Raw genomic sequence first — 21,520 nt, forward strand, 5'->3', positions numbered from 1 at the left:
TATATAGGAGGCAGTATTATAGTAGTTATATTCTTGTATATAGGGGCAGTATTATAGTAGATATAGTATTGTATATAGGGGCAGTATTATAGTAGTTATATTCTTGTATATAGGGGCAGTATTATAGTAGATATATTCTTGTATATAGGGGCAGTATTATAGTAGTTATATTCTTGTACATAGGGGCAGTATTATAGTAGTTATATTCTTGTATATAGGAGCAGTATTATAGTAGTTATATTCTTGTGCATAGGAGGCAGTATTATAGTAGTTATATTCTTGTATATAGGAGCAGTATTATAGTAGTTATATTCTTGTACATAGGGGCAGTATTATAGTAGTTATATTTTGTTTATAGGGGGCAGTATTATAGTAGTTCTATAGGGGCAGTATTATAGTAGTCATATTCTTGTATATAGGGGCAGTATTATAGTAGTTATAGTCTTGTATATAGGGGCAGTATTATAGTAGTTAGACTACCGTTCAAAAGTTTGGGGTCACCCAGACAATTTTGTGTTTTCCATGAAAACTCACACTTATATTCATCAAATGAGTTGCAAAATGACTAGAAAATATAGTCAAGACATTGACAAGGTTAGAAATAATGATTTTTATTTGAAATAATAATTTTCTCCTTCAAACTTTGCTTTCGTCAAAGAATGCTCCATTTGCAGCAATTCCAGCATTGCAGACCTTTGGCATTCTAGCTGTTAATTTGCTGAGGTAAATGGGAGAAATTTCACCCCATGCTTCCAGAAGCCCCTCCCACAAGTTGGATTGGCTTGATGGGCACTTCTTGCGTAAAAATACGGTCAAGCTGCTCCGACAACAGGTCTATGGGGTTGAGATCTGGTGACTGCGCTGGCCACTCCATTACAGATAGAATACCAGCTGCCGGCTTCTTCCCTAAATAGTTCTTGCATCATTTGGAGGTGTGCTTTGGGTCATTGTCCTGTTGTAGGATGAAATTGGCTCCAATCAAGCGCTGTCCACAGGGTATGGCATGGCGTTGCAAAATGGAGTGATAGCCTTCCTTATTCAAAATCCCTTTTACCTTGTACAAATCTCCCACTTTACCAGCACCAAAGCAATCCCAGACCATCACATTACCTCCACTTTGCTTGACAGGTGGCGTCAGGCACTCTTCCAGCATCTTTTCAGTTGTTCTGCGTCTCACAAATGTTCTTCTGTGTGATCCAAACACCTCAAACTTCGATTCGTCTGTCCATAACACTTTTTTCCAATCTTCCTCTGTCCAATGTCTGTGTGCTTTTGCCCATATTAATCTTTTCCTTTTATCAGCCAGTCTCAGATATGGCTTTTTCTTTGCCATTCTGCCCTGAAGGCCAGCATCCCGGAGTCGCCTCTTCACTGTAGACGTTGACACTGGCGTTTTGCGGGTACTATTTAATGAAGCTGCCAGATGAGGACCTGTGAGGCGTCTATTTCTTAAACTAGAGACTCTAATGTACTTGTCTTGTTGCTCAGTTGTGCAGCGGGGCCTCCCACTTCCCTTTCTACTCTGGTTAGAGCCTGTTTGTGCTGTCCTCTGAAGGGAGTAGTATACACCGTTGTAGGAAATCTTCAGTTTCTTGGCAATTTCTCGCATTGAATAGCCTTAATTTCTAAGAACAAGAATAGACTGTCGAGTTTCACATGAAAGCTCTCATTTTCTAGCCATTTTGAGAGTTTAATCGAACCCACAAATGTAATGCTCCAGATTTTCAACTAGCTCAAAGGAAGGTCAGTTTTATAGCTCCTCTAAACAGCAAAACTGTTTACAGCAGTGCTAACATAATTGCACAAGTGTTTTCAAGTGTTTTCTAATCATCCATTAGCCTTCTAACACAGTTAGCAAACACAATGTACCATTAGAACACTGGAGTGATGGTTGCTGGAAATGGGCCTCTATACACCTATGTAGATATTGCATTAAAAACCAGACGTTTGCAGCTAGAATAGTCATTTTGCACATTAACAATGTATAGAGTGTATTTCTGATTAATTTAATGTTATCTTCATTGAAAAAAACTGTGCTTTTCTTGCAAAAATAAGTAAATTTCTAAGTGACCCTAAACTTTTGAACGGTAGTGTATATTCTTGTATATAGGGAGCTCTATTACAGTAGTTATATTCTTGTATATAGGGGCAGTATTATAGTATTTACATTCTTGTATATAGGGGGCAGTATTATAGTAGTTATATTCTTGTACATAGGGGGCAGTATTAGGGCATGCCCCCACGTGGCGGATTTCCTCCGCAACTGTCCGCATCAATGCCGCACCTAATCCGGGTTGCGGATTACGGCTGCGGATCTGCCCAAAATGTGCAGTAAATTGATGCGGACTAGCTGCTGCGGACTGCGGAAAAAGTGCTTCCCTTCTCTCTATCAGTGCAGGATAGAGAGAAGGGACAGCACTTTCCCTAGTGAAAGTAAACGAATTTCATACTTACCGGCCGTTGTCTTGGTGACGCGTCCCTCTTTCGGCATCCAGCCCTACCTCCCTGGATGACGCGGCAGTCCATGTGACCGCTGCAGCCTGTGCTTGGCCTGTGATTGGCTGCAGCCGTCACTTACACTGAAACGTCATCCTGGGAAGCCGGACTGGAGACAGAAGCAGGGAGTTCTCAGTAAGTATGAACTTCTATTTTTTTACAGGTTGCTGTATATTGGGATCGGTAGTCACTATCCAGGGTGCAGAAACAGTTACTGCCGATCGCTTAACTCTTTCAGCACCCTGGACAGTGACTATTTACTGACGTCTCCTAGCAACGCTCCTGTAAGTCCGGGAGCCCCATTGACTTCCTCAGTCTGGCTGTAGACCTAGAAATACATAGGTCCAGCCAGAATGAAGAAATGTCATGTCAAAAAAGCAAGACGCATCCGCAGCACACATGACATGTGCATGACAGCTGCGGACTTCATTGCGGAATTTAGAATCTCCATTGAAGTCAATGGAGAAATTCTGCAATGAGTCCGCAACCAGTCCGCCACTGCTCCGCAACAGACAGAGCATGCTGCGGACACCAAATTCCGCTCCGCAGCCTATGCTCCGCAGCGGAATTTTACGCATCGTCTAAACGAACACTTCTAAATTTAAGTGGAAGTCAATGGAGAAACGGCTCCGCTGCGGATTAACGCTGCGGAGTGTCCGCAGCGGAATTCAAGTGAAATTCCGCCACGTGTGAACCCAGCCTTATAGTTGTTATATCCTTGTACATAGAAGTCAGTATTACAGTAGATATATTCTTATATATATAGAGGGCAGTATTATAGTAGTTATATTCTTGTATATAGGGGGTAGTATTATAGTAGTTATATTCTTGTATATAGGGGGCAATATTATAGTAGTTATATTCTTGTGTATAGGAGCAGTATTATAGTAGTTATATTCTTGTATATAGGAGGCAGTATTATAGTAGTTTTATTCTTGTATATAGGAGCAGTATTATAGTAGTTATATTCTTGTATATAGGAGGCAGCATTATAGTCATTATATTCTTGTATATAGGGGCAGTATTATAGTAGTTATATTCTTGTATATAGGGGCAGTATTATAGTAGTTATATTCTTGTGTATAGGGGCAGTATTATAGTAGTTATATTCTTGTATATAGGAGCAGTATTATAGTAGTTATATTTTTGTATATAGGGAACAGTATTATAGTAGTTATATTCTTGTATATAGGAGGCAGCATTATAGTAGTTATATTCTTGTATATGGGGGCAGTATTATAGTAGTTATATTCTTGTACATACCGGGCAGTATTATAGTAGTTATATTCTTGTATATAGGGGCAGTATTAGGCTGGATTCAAATGAGCATGTTCGGTCCGTAAAGGACGGAACGTATTTCGGCGGCAAGTCCCTGACCGAACACACTGCAGGGAGCTGGGCTCCTAGTATCATAGTTATCTATGACGCTAGGAGTCCCTGCCTCGCTGCAGGACAACTGTCCCGTACTGTAATCATGTTTTGAGTACGGGACAGTAGTTCCACGGAGAGGCAGGGACTCCTAGGGTCATACATAACTATGATGCTAGGAGCCCGGCTCCCTGCAGTGTGTTCGGTCCGGGACTTGCAGCCGAAATTCGTTTCGTCCTTTACGGACCGAACATGCTCATGTGAATCCAGCCTTATAGTAGTTATATTCTTATATAGAAGGGGCAGTATTATAGTAGTTATATTCTTCTATCTATATAGGGTCAGTATTATAGTAGTTATATTCTTGTATATAGGGGGCAGTATTATAGTAGTTATATTCTTGTATATAGGGGCAGTATAATAGTAGTTATATTCTTGTATATAGGAGCAGTATTATAGTAGTTATATTTTTGTATAAAGGGGGCAGCATTATAGTAGTTATATTCTTGTATATAGGAGCAGTATTATAGTAGTTATATTCTTGTATATAGGGGCAATATTATAGTAGTTATATTCTTGTATATAGGGAGCAGTATTATAGTAGTTATATTCTTGTATAAAGGGGGCAGCATTATAGTAGTTATATTCTTGTATATAGGGGCAGTATTATAGTAGTTATATTCTTATATATAGGAGCAGTATTATAGTAGTTATATTCTTGTATATAGGGGCAGTATTATAGTAGTTATATTCTTCTATATAGGGGCAGTATTATAGTAGTTATATTCTTGTATATAGGGGGCAGTATTATAGTAGTTATATTCTTATATATAGGGGCAGTATAATAGTAGTTATATTCTTGTATAAAGGGGCAGTATTATAGTAGTTATATTCTTGTAGATAGGGGGCAGTATTATAGTAGTTATATTCTTGTATATAGGGGGCAGTATTATAGTAGTTATATTCTTGTATATAGGGAGCAATATTATAGTAGTTATATTCTTGTATATAGGGAGCAGTATTATAGTAGTTATATTCTTGTATATAGGAGCAGTATTACAGTAGTTATATTCTTGTATATAGGGGGCAGTATTATAGTAGTTATATTCTTGTATATAGGGGGCAGTATTATTGTAGTTATATTTTTGTATATAGGGGGCAGTATTTTAGTAGTTATATTGTTTTATATAGGAGCAGTATTATAGTAGTTATATTCTTGTATATAGGAGCAGTATTATAGTAGTTATATTCTTGTATATAGGAGGCAGTATTATAGTAGTTATATTCTTGTATATAGGAGGCAGTATTATAGTAGTTATATTCTTGTATATAGGGGCAGTATTATAGTAGTTATATTCTTGTATATAGGGGCAGTATTAAAGTAGTTATATTCTTGTATATAGGGAGCAGTATTATAGTAGTTATATTCTTGTATATAGGGGGCAGTATTATATTAGTTATATTCTTGTATATAGTGGCAGTATTATAATAGTTGTATTCTTGTATATAGGGCAGTATTGTAGTAGTTATATTCTTGTATATAGGAGCAGCATTATAGTAGTTATATTTTTATATATAGGGGGCCGTATTACAGTAGTTATATTCTTGTATATAGGGGGCAGTATTATAGTAGTTATATTCTTGTATATAGGGGCAGCATTATAGTAGTTAAAGTCTTATATATAGGGGCAGTATTATAGTAGTTATATTCTTGTATATAGGGGGCAGTATTATATTAGTTATATTCTTGTATATAGGAGCAGTATTATAGTAGTTATATTCTTGTGAATAGGGGTCAGTATTATAGTAGTTATATTCTTGTATATTGGAGCAGTATTATAGTAGTTATATTCTTGTATATAGGGGGCAGTATTATAGTAGTTATTTTCTTGTATATTGGGGGCAGTATTATAGTAGTTATATTCTTGTATATAGGCGCAGTATTATAGTAGTTATATTCTTGTATAAAGGGGGGCAGCATTATAGTAGTTATATTCTTGTATATAGGGGCAGTATTATACTAGTTATATTCTTGTATATAGGGGGCAGTATTATAGTAGTTATATTCTTGTATATAAGGGCAGTATAATAGTAGTTATATTCTTGTATATAGGGGCAGTATTACAGTAGTTATATTCTTGTAGATAGGGGGCAGTATTATAGTAGTTATATTCTTGTATATAGGGGGCAGTATTATAGTAGTTATATTCTTGTATATAGGGGGCAGTATTATAGTAGTTATATTCTTGTATATAGGGAGCAGTATTATAGTAGTTATATTCTTGTATATAGGGGCAGTATTATAGTAGTTATATTCTTGTATATAGGGGGCAGTATTATAGTAGTTATGTTCTTGTATATAGGAGCAGTATTATAGTAGTTATATTCTTGTATATAGGGGGCAGTATTATAGTAGTCATATTCTTGTATATAGGGGGCAGTATTATAGTAGTTATATTCTTGTATATAGGGAGCAGTATTATAGTAGTTATATTCTTGTATATAGGGGCAGTATTATAGTAGTTATATTCTTGTATATAGGGGGCAGTATTATAGTAGTTATATTCTTGTATATAGGGGGCAGTATTATAGTAGTTATATTCTTGTATATAGGGGGCAGTATTATAGTAGTTATATTCTTTTATATAGGGGGCAGTATTATAGTAGTTGTATTCTTGTATATAGGGGCAGTATTATAGTAGTTGTATTCTTGTATATAGGGGGCAGTATTATAGTAGTTATATTCTTGTATATAGGAGCAGTATTATAGTAGTTATATTCTTGTATATAGGAGCAGTATTATAGTAGTTATATTCTTGTATATAGGGAGCAGTATTATAGTAGTTATATTCTTGTATATAGGGGGCAGTATTATATTAGTTATATTCTTGTGTATAGTGGCAGTATTATAATAGTTATATTCTTGTATATAGGGCAGTATTGTAGTAGTTATATTCTTGTATATAGGAGCAGTATTATAGTAGTTATATTCTTGTATATAGGGGCAGTATGATAGTAGTTATATTCTTGTATATAGGGGGCAGTATTATAGTAGTTATATTCTTGTATATAGGGGCAGTATTATAGTAGTTATATTCTTGTATATAGGGGGCAGTATTATAGTAGTTATATTCTTGTATATAGGAGCAGTATTATAGTAGTTATATTCTTGTATATAGGAGCAGTATTATAGTAGTTATATTATTGTATATAGGGAGCAGTATTATAGTAGTTATATTCTTGTATATAGGGGGCAGTATTATATTAGTTATATTCTTGTATATAGTGGCAGTATTATAATAGTTATATTCTTGTATATAGGGCAGTATTGTAGTAGTTATATTCTTGTATATAGGAGCAGTATTATAGTAGTTATATTCTTGTATATAGGGGCAGTATGATAGTAGTTATATTCTTGTATATAGGGGCAGTATGATAGTCGTTATATTCTTGTATATAGGAGCAGTATTATAGTAGTTATATTCTTGTATATAGGAGCAGTATTATAGTAGTTATATTCTTGTATATAGGGCAGTATTGTAGTAGTTATATTCTTGTATATAGGAGCAGTATTATAGTAGTTATATTCTTGTATATAGGGGCAGTATTATAGTCGTTATATTCTTGTATATAGGAGCAGTATTATAGTAGTTATATTCTTGTATATAGGAGCAGCATTATAGTAGTTATATTTTTATATATAGGGGGCCGTATTACAGTAGTTATATTCTTGTATATAGGGGGCAGTATTCTATTGGTTGTATTCCTATCCATTAGGGGCAGTAACATAGTAGTTATATTCTCACAATCTTTATTTTTGTTATTCATTGAGTAAGAACATGTAACATGACAAGTTTGATTTTACTATAAGGGCATGGCCACACGTGGCGGATTTCCTCTTGAATTCCGCAGCGGACACTTCGCAGCGTTAATCCGCAGCGGAGCCGTTTCTCCATTGACTTCCACTTTTATTTAGCAGTGTTCGTTTAGACGATGCGTAAAATTCCACTGCGGAGCATAGGCTGCGGTGCGGAATTTGGTGTCCGCAGCATGCAAGGGATGTTGCGGACCAGTGGCGGACTGGTTGCGGACTCATTGCGGAAGTTCTCCATTGACTTCAATGGAGATTCTAATTTCCGCAATGAAGTCCGCAGCTGTCATGCACATGTTATGTGTGCTGCGGATGCGTCTTGCTTTTTTGACATGACATTTCTTCATTCTGGCTGGACCTATGTATTTCTAGGTCTACAGCCAGACTGAGGAAGTCAATGGGGCTCCCGTAATAACGGGAGCGTTGCTAGGAGACGTCAGTAAATAGTCACTGTCCAGGGTGCTGAAAGAGTTAAGCGATCGGCAGTAACTGTTTCTGCACCCTGGACAGTGACTACCGATCACAATATACAGCAACCTGTAACAAAATATAAGTTCATACTTACCGAGAACTCCCTGCTTCTGTCTCCAGTCCGGCCTCCCAGGATGACGTTTCAGTCTAAGTGACGGCTGCAGCCAATCACAGGCCAAGCACAGGCTGCAGCGGTCACATGGACTGCCGCGTCATCCAGGGAGGTCGGGCTGGATGCCGAAAGAGGGACGCGTCACCAAGACAACGGCCGGTAAGTATGAAATTCGTTTACTTTCACTAGGGAAAGTGCTGTCCCTTCTCTCTATCCTGCACTGATAGGGAGAAGGGAAGCACTTTTACCGCAGTCCGCAGCAGCTAGTCCGCATCAATTTACTGCACATTTTGGGCAGATCCGCCGCAGAATCTGCAACGCAGATTCTGTGCGGCATTGATGCGGACAGTTGCGGAGGAAATCCGCCACGTGTGGGCATGCCCTAAAGCTCCCATAGCTGGTTGTGATAGGATCTAGTGTTGAACATCAAGGACAGTGCGCTGTGTTACTCATAAGCATCTGCTGAGCTTACCAATGGTAATCTAGGACTGCAGGTTGGCTTTACACTTCAGTGAACAAATACAACTGCTGTATAAAGCGAAGGTCATTATCATTGAATACATTTGATCATACTGTGTTTTATTTTTAGTACACATTTTACAATATGATACACTATAAGGCTAATCGTTTTTGGATACTTTTCCTAATTATTGAATTCAGGTGATTCAGCCGCACCTATTGCAAACAGGTGCATAAAATAAGAACACAGTTGTGCAACATCCATAGACAAACATTGCTAGTAGTATGGGCTGTACAAATGCCACTGTTGTCACAAGTCAGTTACTGAAATTTCTGATCTGCTAGATCTACACCAGTCACCTGTGTGTTATTATCTGCTAGATCTGCCCCGGTCACCTGTAAGTGTTATTTTTATCTGCTAGATCTGCCCTGATCACCTGTAAGGGCATGACCACACGTAGCGGAATTGCTCTGGAATTCCGCTGCGGACAGTCCGCAGCGGAAATCCACAGCGTACACGTTTCTCCATTGCCTTCCACAGCTTTGTGGTTGGGTTCGTTTACACGTTGCGGACAATTCTGCTGCGTAGCATAGGCTGCGGAGCGGAATTTGGTGTCCGCAGCATACAATGGTTGTTGCGGACGTGTAGCGGACTCATTGCGGAATTTCTCCATTGACTTCAATGGAGAGTCAAAATTCTGCAATGAAGTCCGCAGATGTCATGCACATGTTATGTGTGCTGCGGAGCGGATTGGTTTTACTAACATGACATTTCTTCATTCTGGCCGGACCTACAGTGAAGGAAATAAGTATTTGATCCCTTATTATCTGCTAGATCTGCCCTCGTCACCTGTAAGTGTTATTATTATCTGCTAGATCTGCCATGGACACCTGTAAGTGTTGTTATTATTATCTACTAGATCTAGCAGATAATAATAACACAGGTGACCGGGGCAGATCTAGCAGATAATAAGAGCACTTACAGTTACCAAGGGAAGATCTAGTAGATAATAATAGAACTTACAGGTGACCGGGGCAAATCTAGCAGAATAATAACACTTACAGGTGACAGGGGCAAATCTAGCAGATAATAAGAGCACTTACAGTTACCAGGGGAAGATCTAGTAGATAATAATAGCACTTACAGGTGACCTGGGCAGATCTAGCAGATAATGATAGCACTTACAGTTACCAGGGGAAGATCTAGCAGATAATAATAACACTTACAGGTGACCGTGACAGATCTAGCAGATAATAATAACACAGGTGACCAGGGCAGATCTGTAAGTGTTATTATTATCTGCTAGATCTTCCCCTAGTAACTGTAAGGGCTATCATTATCTGCTAGATCTGCCCAGGTCACCTGTAAGAGCTATCATTATCTGCTAGATCTGCCCCGGTCACCTGTAAGTGCTATTATTATCTGCTAGATTTGCCCCGGTCACCTGTAAGTGTTATTATTCTGCTAGATCTGCCCTGGTCACCTGTAGGTGCTAGAATTATCTGCTAGATCTGCCCCGGTCACCTGTAAGTGCTATTATTATCTACTAGATCTTCCCTTGGTAACTGTAAGTGCTCTTATTATCTGCTAGATCTGCCCCGGTCACCTGTAAGTGTTATTATTAGCTGCTAGATCTGCCCCGGTCACCTGTAAGTGTTGTTATTATCTGCTAGATCTGCCCCGGTCACCTGTAAGTGCTATCATTATCTGCTAGATCTGCCCCGGTCACCTGTAAGTGCTATTATTATCTACTAGATCTTCCCCTGGTAACTGTAAGTGCTCTTATTATCTGCTAGATCTGCCCTGGTTACCTGTAAGTGTTATTATTATCTGCTAGATCTGCCCAGGTCACCTGTAAGTGTTATTATTATCTGCTAGGTCTGTCCCGGTGACCTGTAAGTGCTATTATTGTGAAGTGGAAGGATTTAGGAGAAACAACAGCTCAACCACGAAGCGATAGTCTGGTGGATCAATCTGGGTTCGGTGGAGGCCGAGAGAAAGTTACTTACTTTTATGTATAGTACCTACTGTAAAATTTGGAGGAGGGGTAATGGTCTGGGGCTGCTTTTCAGAGTTCGGACTATTATTTCCAGTGAAGGCTTAATACTACAGCATATACAAAGACATTTTATAGAATTGTAGCTTCCATCTTTGTGGTAACAGTTTGGGATTCGGCCCTTTTCTGCACCCCTGTGCACACAGTGAGCTCCATAAAGGCATGAGGTGAGAAGTTTGGTTTGGAGCACCTTGATGAATTAGGACGCCGAATGTGAGGCAGAACTTCTTCCCCCAACATGAGCGCCTGACCCCACAAATGCTCTTTCAGAATAGGCACAAATTCCCACAGACACTCCAAAATCTTGTAGAAAGTCTTCCCAGAAGAGTGGAGGCTGTTAAACCCGCAAAACAGTCCCAAATCCATATTAACACCCATAGTTTTGGAATGGTATGCCCAACAAGCTCAAACAGGTGTAATGTCCGTGGTCCACATACTTGTGACCATATAGTCTATAATATCCAGGGAATGATTTCCTTTACATTGATTCTAGAATTCTGACATCTCTGATATCCTAAAAAGGTGAATTTCAATAATAATCAGTATATAAAGTTCCCTGGTTTATTTTCTTCAACTTGTTAAAAATTATACTTAGGCATTTACATTAATTTCTGTGAAAGTCTAGTGACCACCAGTATGACCTTCACTCACAAGATTTCTCAGATTCTTGTGCAGAAATTAGTCCTCTCAGGATTTGTGGGGATCCTTTTGAAACCAAATCCGGCATAGGTGTCGTGACTCTCTTATGAACAGAAGCCATGGCACTAGTGTGAACACAGCCTTACCGGTGAACTAATTATTTTTTTTATTAGATAGATAGATAGATAGATAGATAGATAGATAGATAGATAGATAGATAGATAGATAGATAGATAGATAGATAGATAGATAGATAGATAGATATGAGATAGATAGGAGATAGATAGATAGATATGAGATAGATAGATAGATAGATAGATAGATAGATAGATAGATAGATAGATAGATAGATAGATAGATAGATAGATAGATAGATAGATAGATAGATAGATAGATAGATAGATAGATAGATAGATAGATATGAGATAGATAGGAGATAGATAGATAGATAGATAGATAGATAGATAGATAGATAGATAGATAGATAGATAGATAGATAGATAGATAGATAGATAGATAGATATGAGATAGATAGATAGATAGATATGAGATAGATAGATAGATAGATATGAGATAGATAGATAGATAGATAGATAGATAGATAGATAGATAGATAGATAGATAGATAGATAGATAGATAGATAGATAGATAGATAGATAGATATGAGATAGATAGATAGATAGATAGATAGATAGATAGATAGATAGATAGATAGATAGATAGATAGATAGATAGATAGATAGATAGATATGAGATAGATAGATAGATAGATAGATAGATAGATAGATAGATAGATAGATAGATAGATAGATAGATAGATAGATATGAGACAGATGGATAGATAGATAGATAGATAGATAGATAGATAGATAGATAGATAGATAGATAGATAGATAGATAGATAGATAGATAGATATGAGATAGATAGATAGATAGATAGATATGAGATAGATAGATAGATAGATAGATAGATAGATAGATAGATAGATAGATAGATAGATAGATAGATAGATAGATAGATAGATAGATAGATAGATAGATAGATAGATAGATAGATAGATATGAGATAGATAGATAGATAGATATGAGATAGATAGATAGATAGATATGAGATAGATAGATAGATAGATAGATAGATAGATAGATAGATAGATAGATAGATAGATAGATAGATAGATAGATAGATAGATAGATAGATAGATAGATATGAGACAGATGGATAGATAGATAGATAGATAGATAGATAGATAGATAGATAGATAGATAGATAGATAGATAGATAGATAGATAGATAGATAGATAGATATGAGATAGATAGATAGATAGATAGATAGATAGATAGATAGATAGATAGATAGATAGATAGATAGATAGATAGATAGATAGATAGATAGATAGATAGATAGATGTAAAGTGCAATTGTAGTTGGCATAAAGGAGCGTCTACATCTCTCCTTACTACACCCAAACTGTAGGGGACGCTGACTAAAACAACTGCGCTGCTCATCCAGAATATTATGTGACGGATGGGTCTCGGCCAATATAATCGCACAAATCTTCCCCAATTTTCTTTTCCTCAATACCTCCTCAAACAATGGCGCTCCTCCACCCATGATAGATCTTCCTTTTTTATCATTTAACTTCTTTATCTCCGCACTCCTGATGTAACCGACCCAACAGACCGCACCATAAAACAAAACGCTTGCCACCACCGAGTCATAAAACAAATATGAAATGAGCGCAAATTCCGTTTTTTTTTTTGTTTTTTTTTCATTTCAGAGGAAATAAATGTTCCTTATATTTTGGCTGCAGAATTCTCAGTACAATCCTGTTATTCTTATGATTATTATTAGTAATAATGGAATAATAAGAAAAGAATTCAAGTTTTTGAGAAGTTTTTGTTTGTTTGTTTTTTGTTCTGTTTTTGCTAATTTTTTTCCTCTCCAATTCCTTATCTGCAGATACAAGAAAACCTAAAATCAACACAGTAGGTGTTCCCATCATCCATACACTTTTCCGCACCCTCTTGTAGTCAAATTGCCATTAAAAGGAGAGCGCTGCTTTGTGTGCGCTCTATACACAAGGTCGAGAGTTCACTACGAGGTCTGTGATGGTCTATGTACCCAAAACAACCACGAGTGACCCGATACTCTCAATAACTTTATTCTGCTCGCTTCCCGAGTCATTATACTACGATAACATTTAGCTTGTTCTGTAGCTCAAAAACAAAAAAATCCAAAAATATATAAAACTGAAAAACTTCCAAGAAACCAATACAAATTAAAGATAATGAAATCAACACGGTTTTCGGGGACTTGCGAAAAAAAAAATGTCAGTATTTTTTCAATCTTTTCCTGTTGATTAATAAATTTAAAAAAAAAAAAAAAGAAACAAAAAGAAAAAACGAACATCTAAGGTTCCGTTTACATCTGGTGTTAACAGAAACCACAATTCAGATGTGAACAGAGCCTAAGCAATATCCATTTATTCAATTGTGTATGTTTTGAGTTTTTTTTGCATTGCCGTCCTTTGAGTTCCTTATTGTGTTTTTGTCACAAACAAGAATAGATCTTTTTACTTTGGGAAACTTTTGACTTTTTGCTGCTGCTCAGATTCAATCTTGTTTTTGGCCCTGGCTGGACCTGATGTGTGGCCCCTGGCCTGCATACTTATGATGAGACAGGTTGACCACCACTGGTCTAGTCCAACATTCATTGGACTAGAAATGAATTACAGAAGCACAAACAATGCAGAGTTATTCAGCCCAATAAAAATAGGGGAAAAAAATGTAGCTCTTATTCTGGCCTTACAGAATAAAAGTTTATAATTAATGTCCAGTCAGTGGAGTAGCTATAGGGGTCTTTGCTAAGACCGGGTCCCAAAGCCAGGGGGACCACAGGCCTCCCTTACCATAATGTCCACTGTGTAGTCCCGCCGACGTGACGTCCGCCGAGGGGTCCAACAGTGGAGGACTGCAGGGCAGAATGTCAGCAGGCTGTCCTGTCTCCCAGAATGTGCCGATGGGGCACGGGGGTCCGAGGGGCAGAGCGAAATCAGTGACGGTCGCCAAGGTCATGACCATGCGAACGTCACGGACTCCGCCACCGTCCATCACTTTCTGGGAGTCAGGAGAGCCCATGCAAGTTCCTGAAAGGGCTGGCGGGTGGGGGAGGGATTATATGATTACTGTCTGCTGGGGCCCTGTATCTGAGCCTACCATGTGCTAGGCTTAGAAAAGAAGGCCCAGCCGACAGTATCACACATAGGCCCTGTATCCAAGCCTATCATGTGCTAGGCTTAGATACAGGACCCAGCAGACCGTATTAGACATGGGCCCTGTATCTAAGCCTGCCATGTGTCATACTGTTCGCTGGGTCCTGTATCTAATCCTACCAGGTGTGATACTGTCAACTGGGTCCTGTATCTAAGCCTATCATGTATGATACTGTCCACTGGGCCCTGTATCTAAACCTACCATGCGTGATACTGTGGGCCCATGAGCCGTTAGCTACGCCCCTGTGTCCAGTGTCAGCAGTTAGCAAATATTCAATAATATCCAGGCGTTATAAACCAGTGCCAAGAAGAAGGTGGCCAATGGGTGTAGAAGTCGGACAATGGAAACTACATTTTTGGGGTGTAAATATTTGTATACACTATTTTTCTTTTATTCATTATTTATTTGATTGCATTTACATTCCATCATAAAAATTCATATTCTTTTTTTAACCTCACGTGTATTTATACAATTTCATTTCCATCACATTTAGGCCTAATGCCCATGATGGTCCGTGTGCTATCCACAATTTTGCGGATAGCACATGGACCCATTCATTTATATGGCCCCATGCATAAAACCGTGATGCTCACTCATCCGTGTGCGAGCCGCGAGTCCGGGCCACAAAAATTCAGGCCATTTTAGACCCCATGCACATGACCGTGCGCGTAATCACAGTCTGTGATTACGGGCACGGTTGGTCACGGACAGTCATCCGCATTTGCGGGCCATGCTTTCATTATAAAGTATGGGAGGACGGTCCGTAAAACCCAAAAATAGGACATGTCCTATTTTTTGCGGATGCTTTCTACGGCCCGGACACCATCTTGTAAATATACGAGAAGGGGTCTGTGCGCCATAGAAATGAATGGGACCGTATTTTGGTCCGTAATTGCGGACCAAACATACGGTCGTGTGCATTGGGCCTTACTGTCCATTTTGCGGATCATGTGACCAACTCAAGGGTCTAATTCCAGCCTTCCTTTTTTTTTGGGGGGGGAGGGGGGATTCCCAAGCACTGTAAACTTTCAGCAATAGAAGACTGACTAAGGGCTGAGCATTTCATTGAATTCAGTCTTCTACTGCTTGTCTGTATGTTCATTACCCTGCACATAAACCAATCACGTTCTCCGAATATTCACAGCGCAACCAATCTGAAAGTTTACAGTGCTTGGGAATAAGTGACTGGGGCAGAAGAGGATGGAGGTGCAGCCTTATATAGTGGATCGAGCGGGTTCCCCAGCAGCATTTAAAAAAAACAGGATCCTGACCTGTCCACAGAGTTTAAGGCAGCACAGAGAATTTCAGGAGATGAGCGTGCGGATCTTGTGCGGGGTGGTGACTTGCCAATCATGTGAAGGTGTTATTGAGGACAGGAGTGGAGGAGAGGTAACAGACCGAGAGCTACGTAATGGTAAGAGCAGAGTTCACAGCAGCACAGAATCTGCACGCTCCTCTCCTGAAATACTCTGTGCTGCTGTGAACTCTGCTCTTACCATTACGTAGCTCTCAGTCTGTTACCTCTCCTCCACTCAGGTCTTCAATAACACCTTCACATGATTGGCAAGTCACCACCCCGCACAAGATCCGTACGCTCATCTCCTGAAATACTCTGTGCTGCTGTGAACGCTGCTCTTACCATTACGTGGTGACTTGCCAATCATCTGAAGGTGTTATTGAGGACAGGAGTGGAGTAGAGGTAACAGACTGAGAGCTACGTAATGGTAAGAGCAGAGTTCACAACAGCACAGAATATTTCAGGAGAGGAGCGTGCAGATGTTGAGGAGTGTATGACGCTGACTGGTCACTGATTGGTCAGCGTCATACACATAAACATTATGAGATATTTTAAATATAAAATAGCTCATAACTTGGCCAAAAATGAACGTTTTTTTTAAAAAAAAAACACGCTGCTGTTATCTACATTGCAGCGCTGATCACATGCAATAGGAGATAGGGGTTTGAGAATCTGGTGACAGAGCCTCTTTAAAATTAATATTTTTTTATTTTATACCAATAAACATAAGACAATTTTTTTTTAACCCTCCCAGACTAAACATATGATCTCAGACTGACAGTATAAATATTAATAACTATTCATTACATTACACCGAGCTTTAGGGTCTATTCGCACTGGGTTCGCAGTGTACATTCACCGCAAAAGCCCAACGTATCCATAGGGCCCGATCCACCCAACATATGGCCAAAGAGTATTTGCACACGTTTTGGCATATCTCGGTAGGTCTACTGCGTCATCATCCAGCACAACAGTCAAAATTCAGGAAAATCCCAAAATACGGTGGGCCATTTAGTTTTGCCTCCCCCTACATGATAACTAGATAAACAACCTACGGAGGTATTTTAACAATGTGTCGCAATGAAAATCTTTTTCCACCATTTAGAAAAAATTTTGAATATTTTTGGAAACATTTTTTGAAATTTTTTTGGGGGAAACTCTGTCCATTAATAATAAAAAAAAGGCCTCTGATTGGTTTTACCCCCAACTCCGCTGCCATGTTCCTTGACAATTACTGATCATGACTGATGGGATGATTTGCTTGTTGTGAAAACAGAGATGTCGACACGGCCTTCCTCTAACCCCGATGACACAGCTTCTATGGTCCTATTCACAATTCCCTTGACTTGGGCTGAGCGTGGTGTGGGGCATTTGTCCCCTTGGGATATTATTGATTGGCGGAAACAGAGTCCAGTGACCCATGGTCCCCATTATAGTGTATTTCCAACCTTTAAAATTAAAAGCCCTAATGAAGTTAAATAGGTGGATGTATTTGCCCCCTCAAAGTGCTGATTTGGGTCTGAAATGTAATATATATGCCACCAGTTTGTCCCACCTCCTCGCTCAGCTTCCTAAAACTTATGTGCGGGTATTCCCCAGTCCCCTAGGAAATGTGCCTTCGGGTGCCCTCTCTGTGTGGGTATGACCCAGAGAGCACAATGAAAAGTGGGGTGCACAATTTGCATGTAGTATGATCCCCAGTCTTTACCCCAATTTGCTCGTTAAATGGCAAATTAGTGGGTGCACATGCACCCACTTGTTGGTCTAACTTGAAGAGGTATTTCCACTAATAAAATTTATTCCCTATTCAAAGGACCCCGACCAATCGCTAGACAAGGGGACCATGTCGTACAATCCCACTCCTAGGGATGGTTGCAGTTAGGTTGGGGCTATATGGAAAAATGGCCGAGCATGTGGCCTGTTTCATAAAAGTCAATGGGCGATATGGAAACATCTAAGTGATCGATTGGGGATGGGGTTGGTTTATCACTCATCCTGTAGGTCGGAACCAGGAGGCCAATCGAGGGGCTGGAGAAGCCAATAAATGTGAGACATTTGGGTGATTACCTAGTGTCAAAAGATGTCGGAGTGTCCAGACGGGTCCTGGAAAAGAGACATGGGTACTTGATTGCTTGACCACTCTTCTTACCAAATAATGCATCAACAATGTCAGGATACAGTAGACCAGTAGTCCCAAACGCGCATAACTACAACTCCTAGCATGCCCGTAAAGCTTGCAGCTGCCAGGGTATGTTGAGAGTTATTGAGTGGTATTATTACAGCTGGGGAGGCACAGGCTTGAGGTCATTGCAGTAGACTATCATTCCACCAAGACGGCAACGTTCACATTATGTCCTGCCAATAACTGCAACTCAATAGAAAATAAGTAATCTGTTACTTTTGTCCATCAAAACCACGTCTTCCCTTCCCATTATAGAAGAATCTGCTGACTATAAACTGGCTAAAGTGTGGGAGGTGGTGCCTAGTACTGAGTGTCATCGCTCACAGAAAAACAAAGGTCTGGTTACGTGCGGCTGGTTGGCTAGATGTAATTTATCTGCTGACTGGCACTTGAGATCCTGCTGGGACTTCCTGCTGTGAGAGTGGGTGAGAGAGCTGCTTCATTCAGCGTTTGAGCATAGAGCTGTTGATATGAGAATCATGAATACTATGAGATAGTGGTGACTTTTCATATTGGGGTTGAGTAGTTCCGATACAAGCGCTTTTACGGTTTTAAGACACGTGGGATCCTTAGGTTATTGCATGATCTTACCTCGTTCCAAGTCCTGATTAAAGTTTGGTGCCAGCTCTATGGACGTACAGTTCCACCTCATATCTGAGAAGGCTTTAATGCAGGTTTTCTTGACCTCTTTCGCTGCCTGGATGATTGTCTGCATCAGTTCCAGGTTACTCCGGCAGAGCTGCATCTGGGAGGAGACCAGACCGTCCAACTGCTTACAGTGCTGAGTCTGATTCAAGGCTACGGAGGCTGAGTTCTTAGACAATGCTCTGCAGGAGAAGAAAACATCTCAATTATTACCGCAACAGATTTTTCTCAGGATCTGTATTATGAGGTTCTGCGGCAGTCATGATGTGTATTATGAGGTTCTGCGGCAGTCAAGAACTGTATTATGAGGTTCTGCAGAAGTCATGATGTGTATTATGAGGTTCTGCGGCAGTCAAGAACTGTATTATGAGGTTCTGCAGAAGTCATGATGTGTATTATGTGGTTCTGCAGCAGTCAGGATGTGTATTATGAGGTTCTGCAGCAGTCAGGGTGTGTATTATGAGGTTCTGCAGCAGTCAGGATGTGTATTATGAGGTTCTGCAGCAGTCAGGATGTGTATTATGAGGTTCTGCAGCAGTCAGGTTGTGTATTATGAGGTTCTGCAGCAGTCAGGGTGTGTATTATGAGGTTCTGCAGCGGTCAGGTTGTGTATTATGAGGTTCTGCAGCAGTCAGGTGTGTGTTATGAGGTTCTGCAGCAGTCAGGATGCGTATTATGAGGTTCTGCAGCAGTCAGGTTGTGTATTATGAGGTTATGCAGCAGTCAGGGTGTGTATTATGAGGTTCTGCAGCAGTCTGGATGTGTATTATGAGGTTCTGCAGCAGTCAGGATGTGTATTATGAGGTTCTGTAGCAGTCTGGATGTGTATTATGAGGTTCTGCAGCAGTCAGGATGTGTATTATGAGGTTCTACGGCAGTCAAGAACTGTATTATGAGGTTCTGCAGAAGTCATGATGTGTATTATGTGGTTCTGCAGCAGTCAGGATGTGTATTATGAGGTTCTGCAGCAGTCAGGGTGTGTATTATGAGGTTCTGCAGCAGTCAGGATGTGTATTATGAGGTTCTGCAGCAGTCAGGATGTGTATTATGAGGTTCTGCAGCAGTCAGGTTGTGTATTATGAGGTTCTGCAGCAGTCAGGTGTGTGTTATGAGGTTATGCAGCAGTCAGGATGTGTATTATGAGGTTCTGTAGCAGTCTGGATGTGTATTATGAGGTTCTGCAGCAGTCAGGGTGTGTATTATGAGGTTCTGCAGCAGTTTAGGGTATGTATTATGAGGTTCTGCAGCAGTCAGGATGTGTATTATGAGGTTCTGCAGCAGTCAGGATGTGTATTCTGAGGTTCTGCAGCAGTCAGGGTGTGTATTATGAGGTTCTGCAGCAGTCAGGATGTGTATTATGAGGTTCTGCAGCAGTCAGAGTGTGTATTATGAGGTTCTGCAGCAGTCAGGATGTGTATTATGAGGTTCTGCAGCAGTCAGGATGTGTATTATGAGGTTCTGCAGCAGTCAGGATGTGTATTATGAGGTTCTGCAGCAGTCAGGTTGTGTATTATGGGGTTCTGCAGCAGTCATGGTGTGTATTATGGGGTTCTGCAGCCGTCATGGTGTGTATTATGAGGTTCTGTAGCAGTCTGGATGTGTATATTGAGGTTCTGCAGCAGTCAGGGTGTGTATTATGAGGTTCTGCAGCAGTCAGGATGTGTATTATGAGGTTCTGCAGAAGTCATGATGTGTATTATGTGGTTCTGCAGCAGTCAGGATGTGTATTATGAGGTTCTGCAGCAGTCAGGGTGTGTATTATGAGGTTCTGCAGCAGTCAGGATGTGTATTATGAGGTTCTGCAGCAGTCAGGATGTGTATTATGAGGTTCTGCAGCAGTCAGGTTGTGTGTTATGAGGTTCTGCAGCAGTCAGGTGTGTGTTATGAGGTTCTGCAGCAGTCAGGATCCGTATTATGAGGTTCTGCAGCAGTCAGGTTGTGTATTATGAGGTTATGCAGCAGTCAGGATGTGTATTATGAGGTTCTGTAGCAGTCTGGATGTGTATTATGAGGTTCTGCAGCAGTCAGGGTGTGTATTATGAGGTTCTGCAGCAGTTTAGGGTATGTATTATGAGGTTCTGCAGCAGTCAGGATGTGTATTATGAGGTTGTGTAGCAGTCAGGGTGTGTATTATGTGGTTCTGCAGCAGTCAGGGTGTGTATTATGTGGTTCTGCAGCAGTCAGGATGTGTATTATGAGGTTCTGCAGCAGTCAGGGTGTGTATTATGAGGTTCTGCAGCAGTCAGGATGTGTATTATGAGGTTCTGCAGAAGTCAGGGTGTGTATTATGAGGTTCTGCAGCAGACAGGATGTGTATTATGTGGTTCTGCAGCAGTCAGGATGTGTATTATGAGGTTGTGTAGCAGTCAGGGTGTGTATTATGAGGTTCTGCAGCAGTCATGATGTGTATTATGTGGTTCTGCAGCAGTCAGGATGTGTATTATGAGGTTCTGCAGCAGTCAGGGTGTGTATTATGAGGTTCTGCAGCAGTCAGGATGTGTATTATGAGGTTCTGCAGAAGTCAGGGTGTGTATTATGAGGTTCTGCAGCAGTCAGGATGTGTATTATGTGGTTCTGCAGCAGTCAGGATGTGTATTATGAGGTTGTGTAGCAGTCAGGGTGTGTATTATGAGGTTCTGCAGCAGTCAT

The 21,520-nt window shown here is 40.0% G+C and overlaps 1 protein-coding gene across 3 annotated transcripts in view; it reads right to left on the bottom strand.

Moving 5' to 3' along the window:
- Window positions 1–21,520, bottom strand: part of WNT11 (Wnt family member 11) — a 134,940-nt gene that overhangs the window by 43,909 nt on the left and 69,511 nt on the right. For all 3 annotated transcript variants that reach the window (XM_075849931.1, XM_075849928.1, XM_075849930.1), the window contains one exon: window positions 18,818–19,053. In XM_075849931.1, coding sequence (XP_075706046.1) covers window positions 18,818–19,053 — 236 coding nt within the window. The remainder of the gene's footprint in view (window positions 1–18,817; window positions 19,054–21,520) is intronic.

The sequence above is a fragment of the Rhinoderma darwinii genome, chromosome 2, assembly GCF_050947455.1.
Source record: "Rhinoderma darwinii isolate aRhiDar2 chromosome 2, aRhiDar2.hap1, whole genome shotgun sequence".
Lineage (NCBI taxonomy): Eukaryota > Metazoa > Chordata > Amphibia > Anura > Rhinodermatidae > Rhinoderma > Rhinoderma darwinii.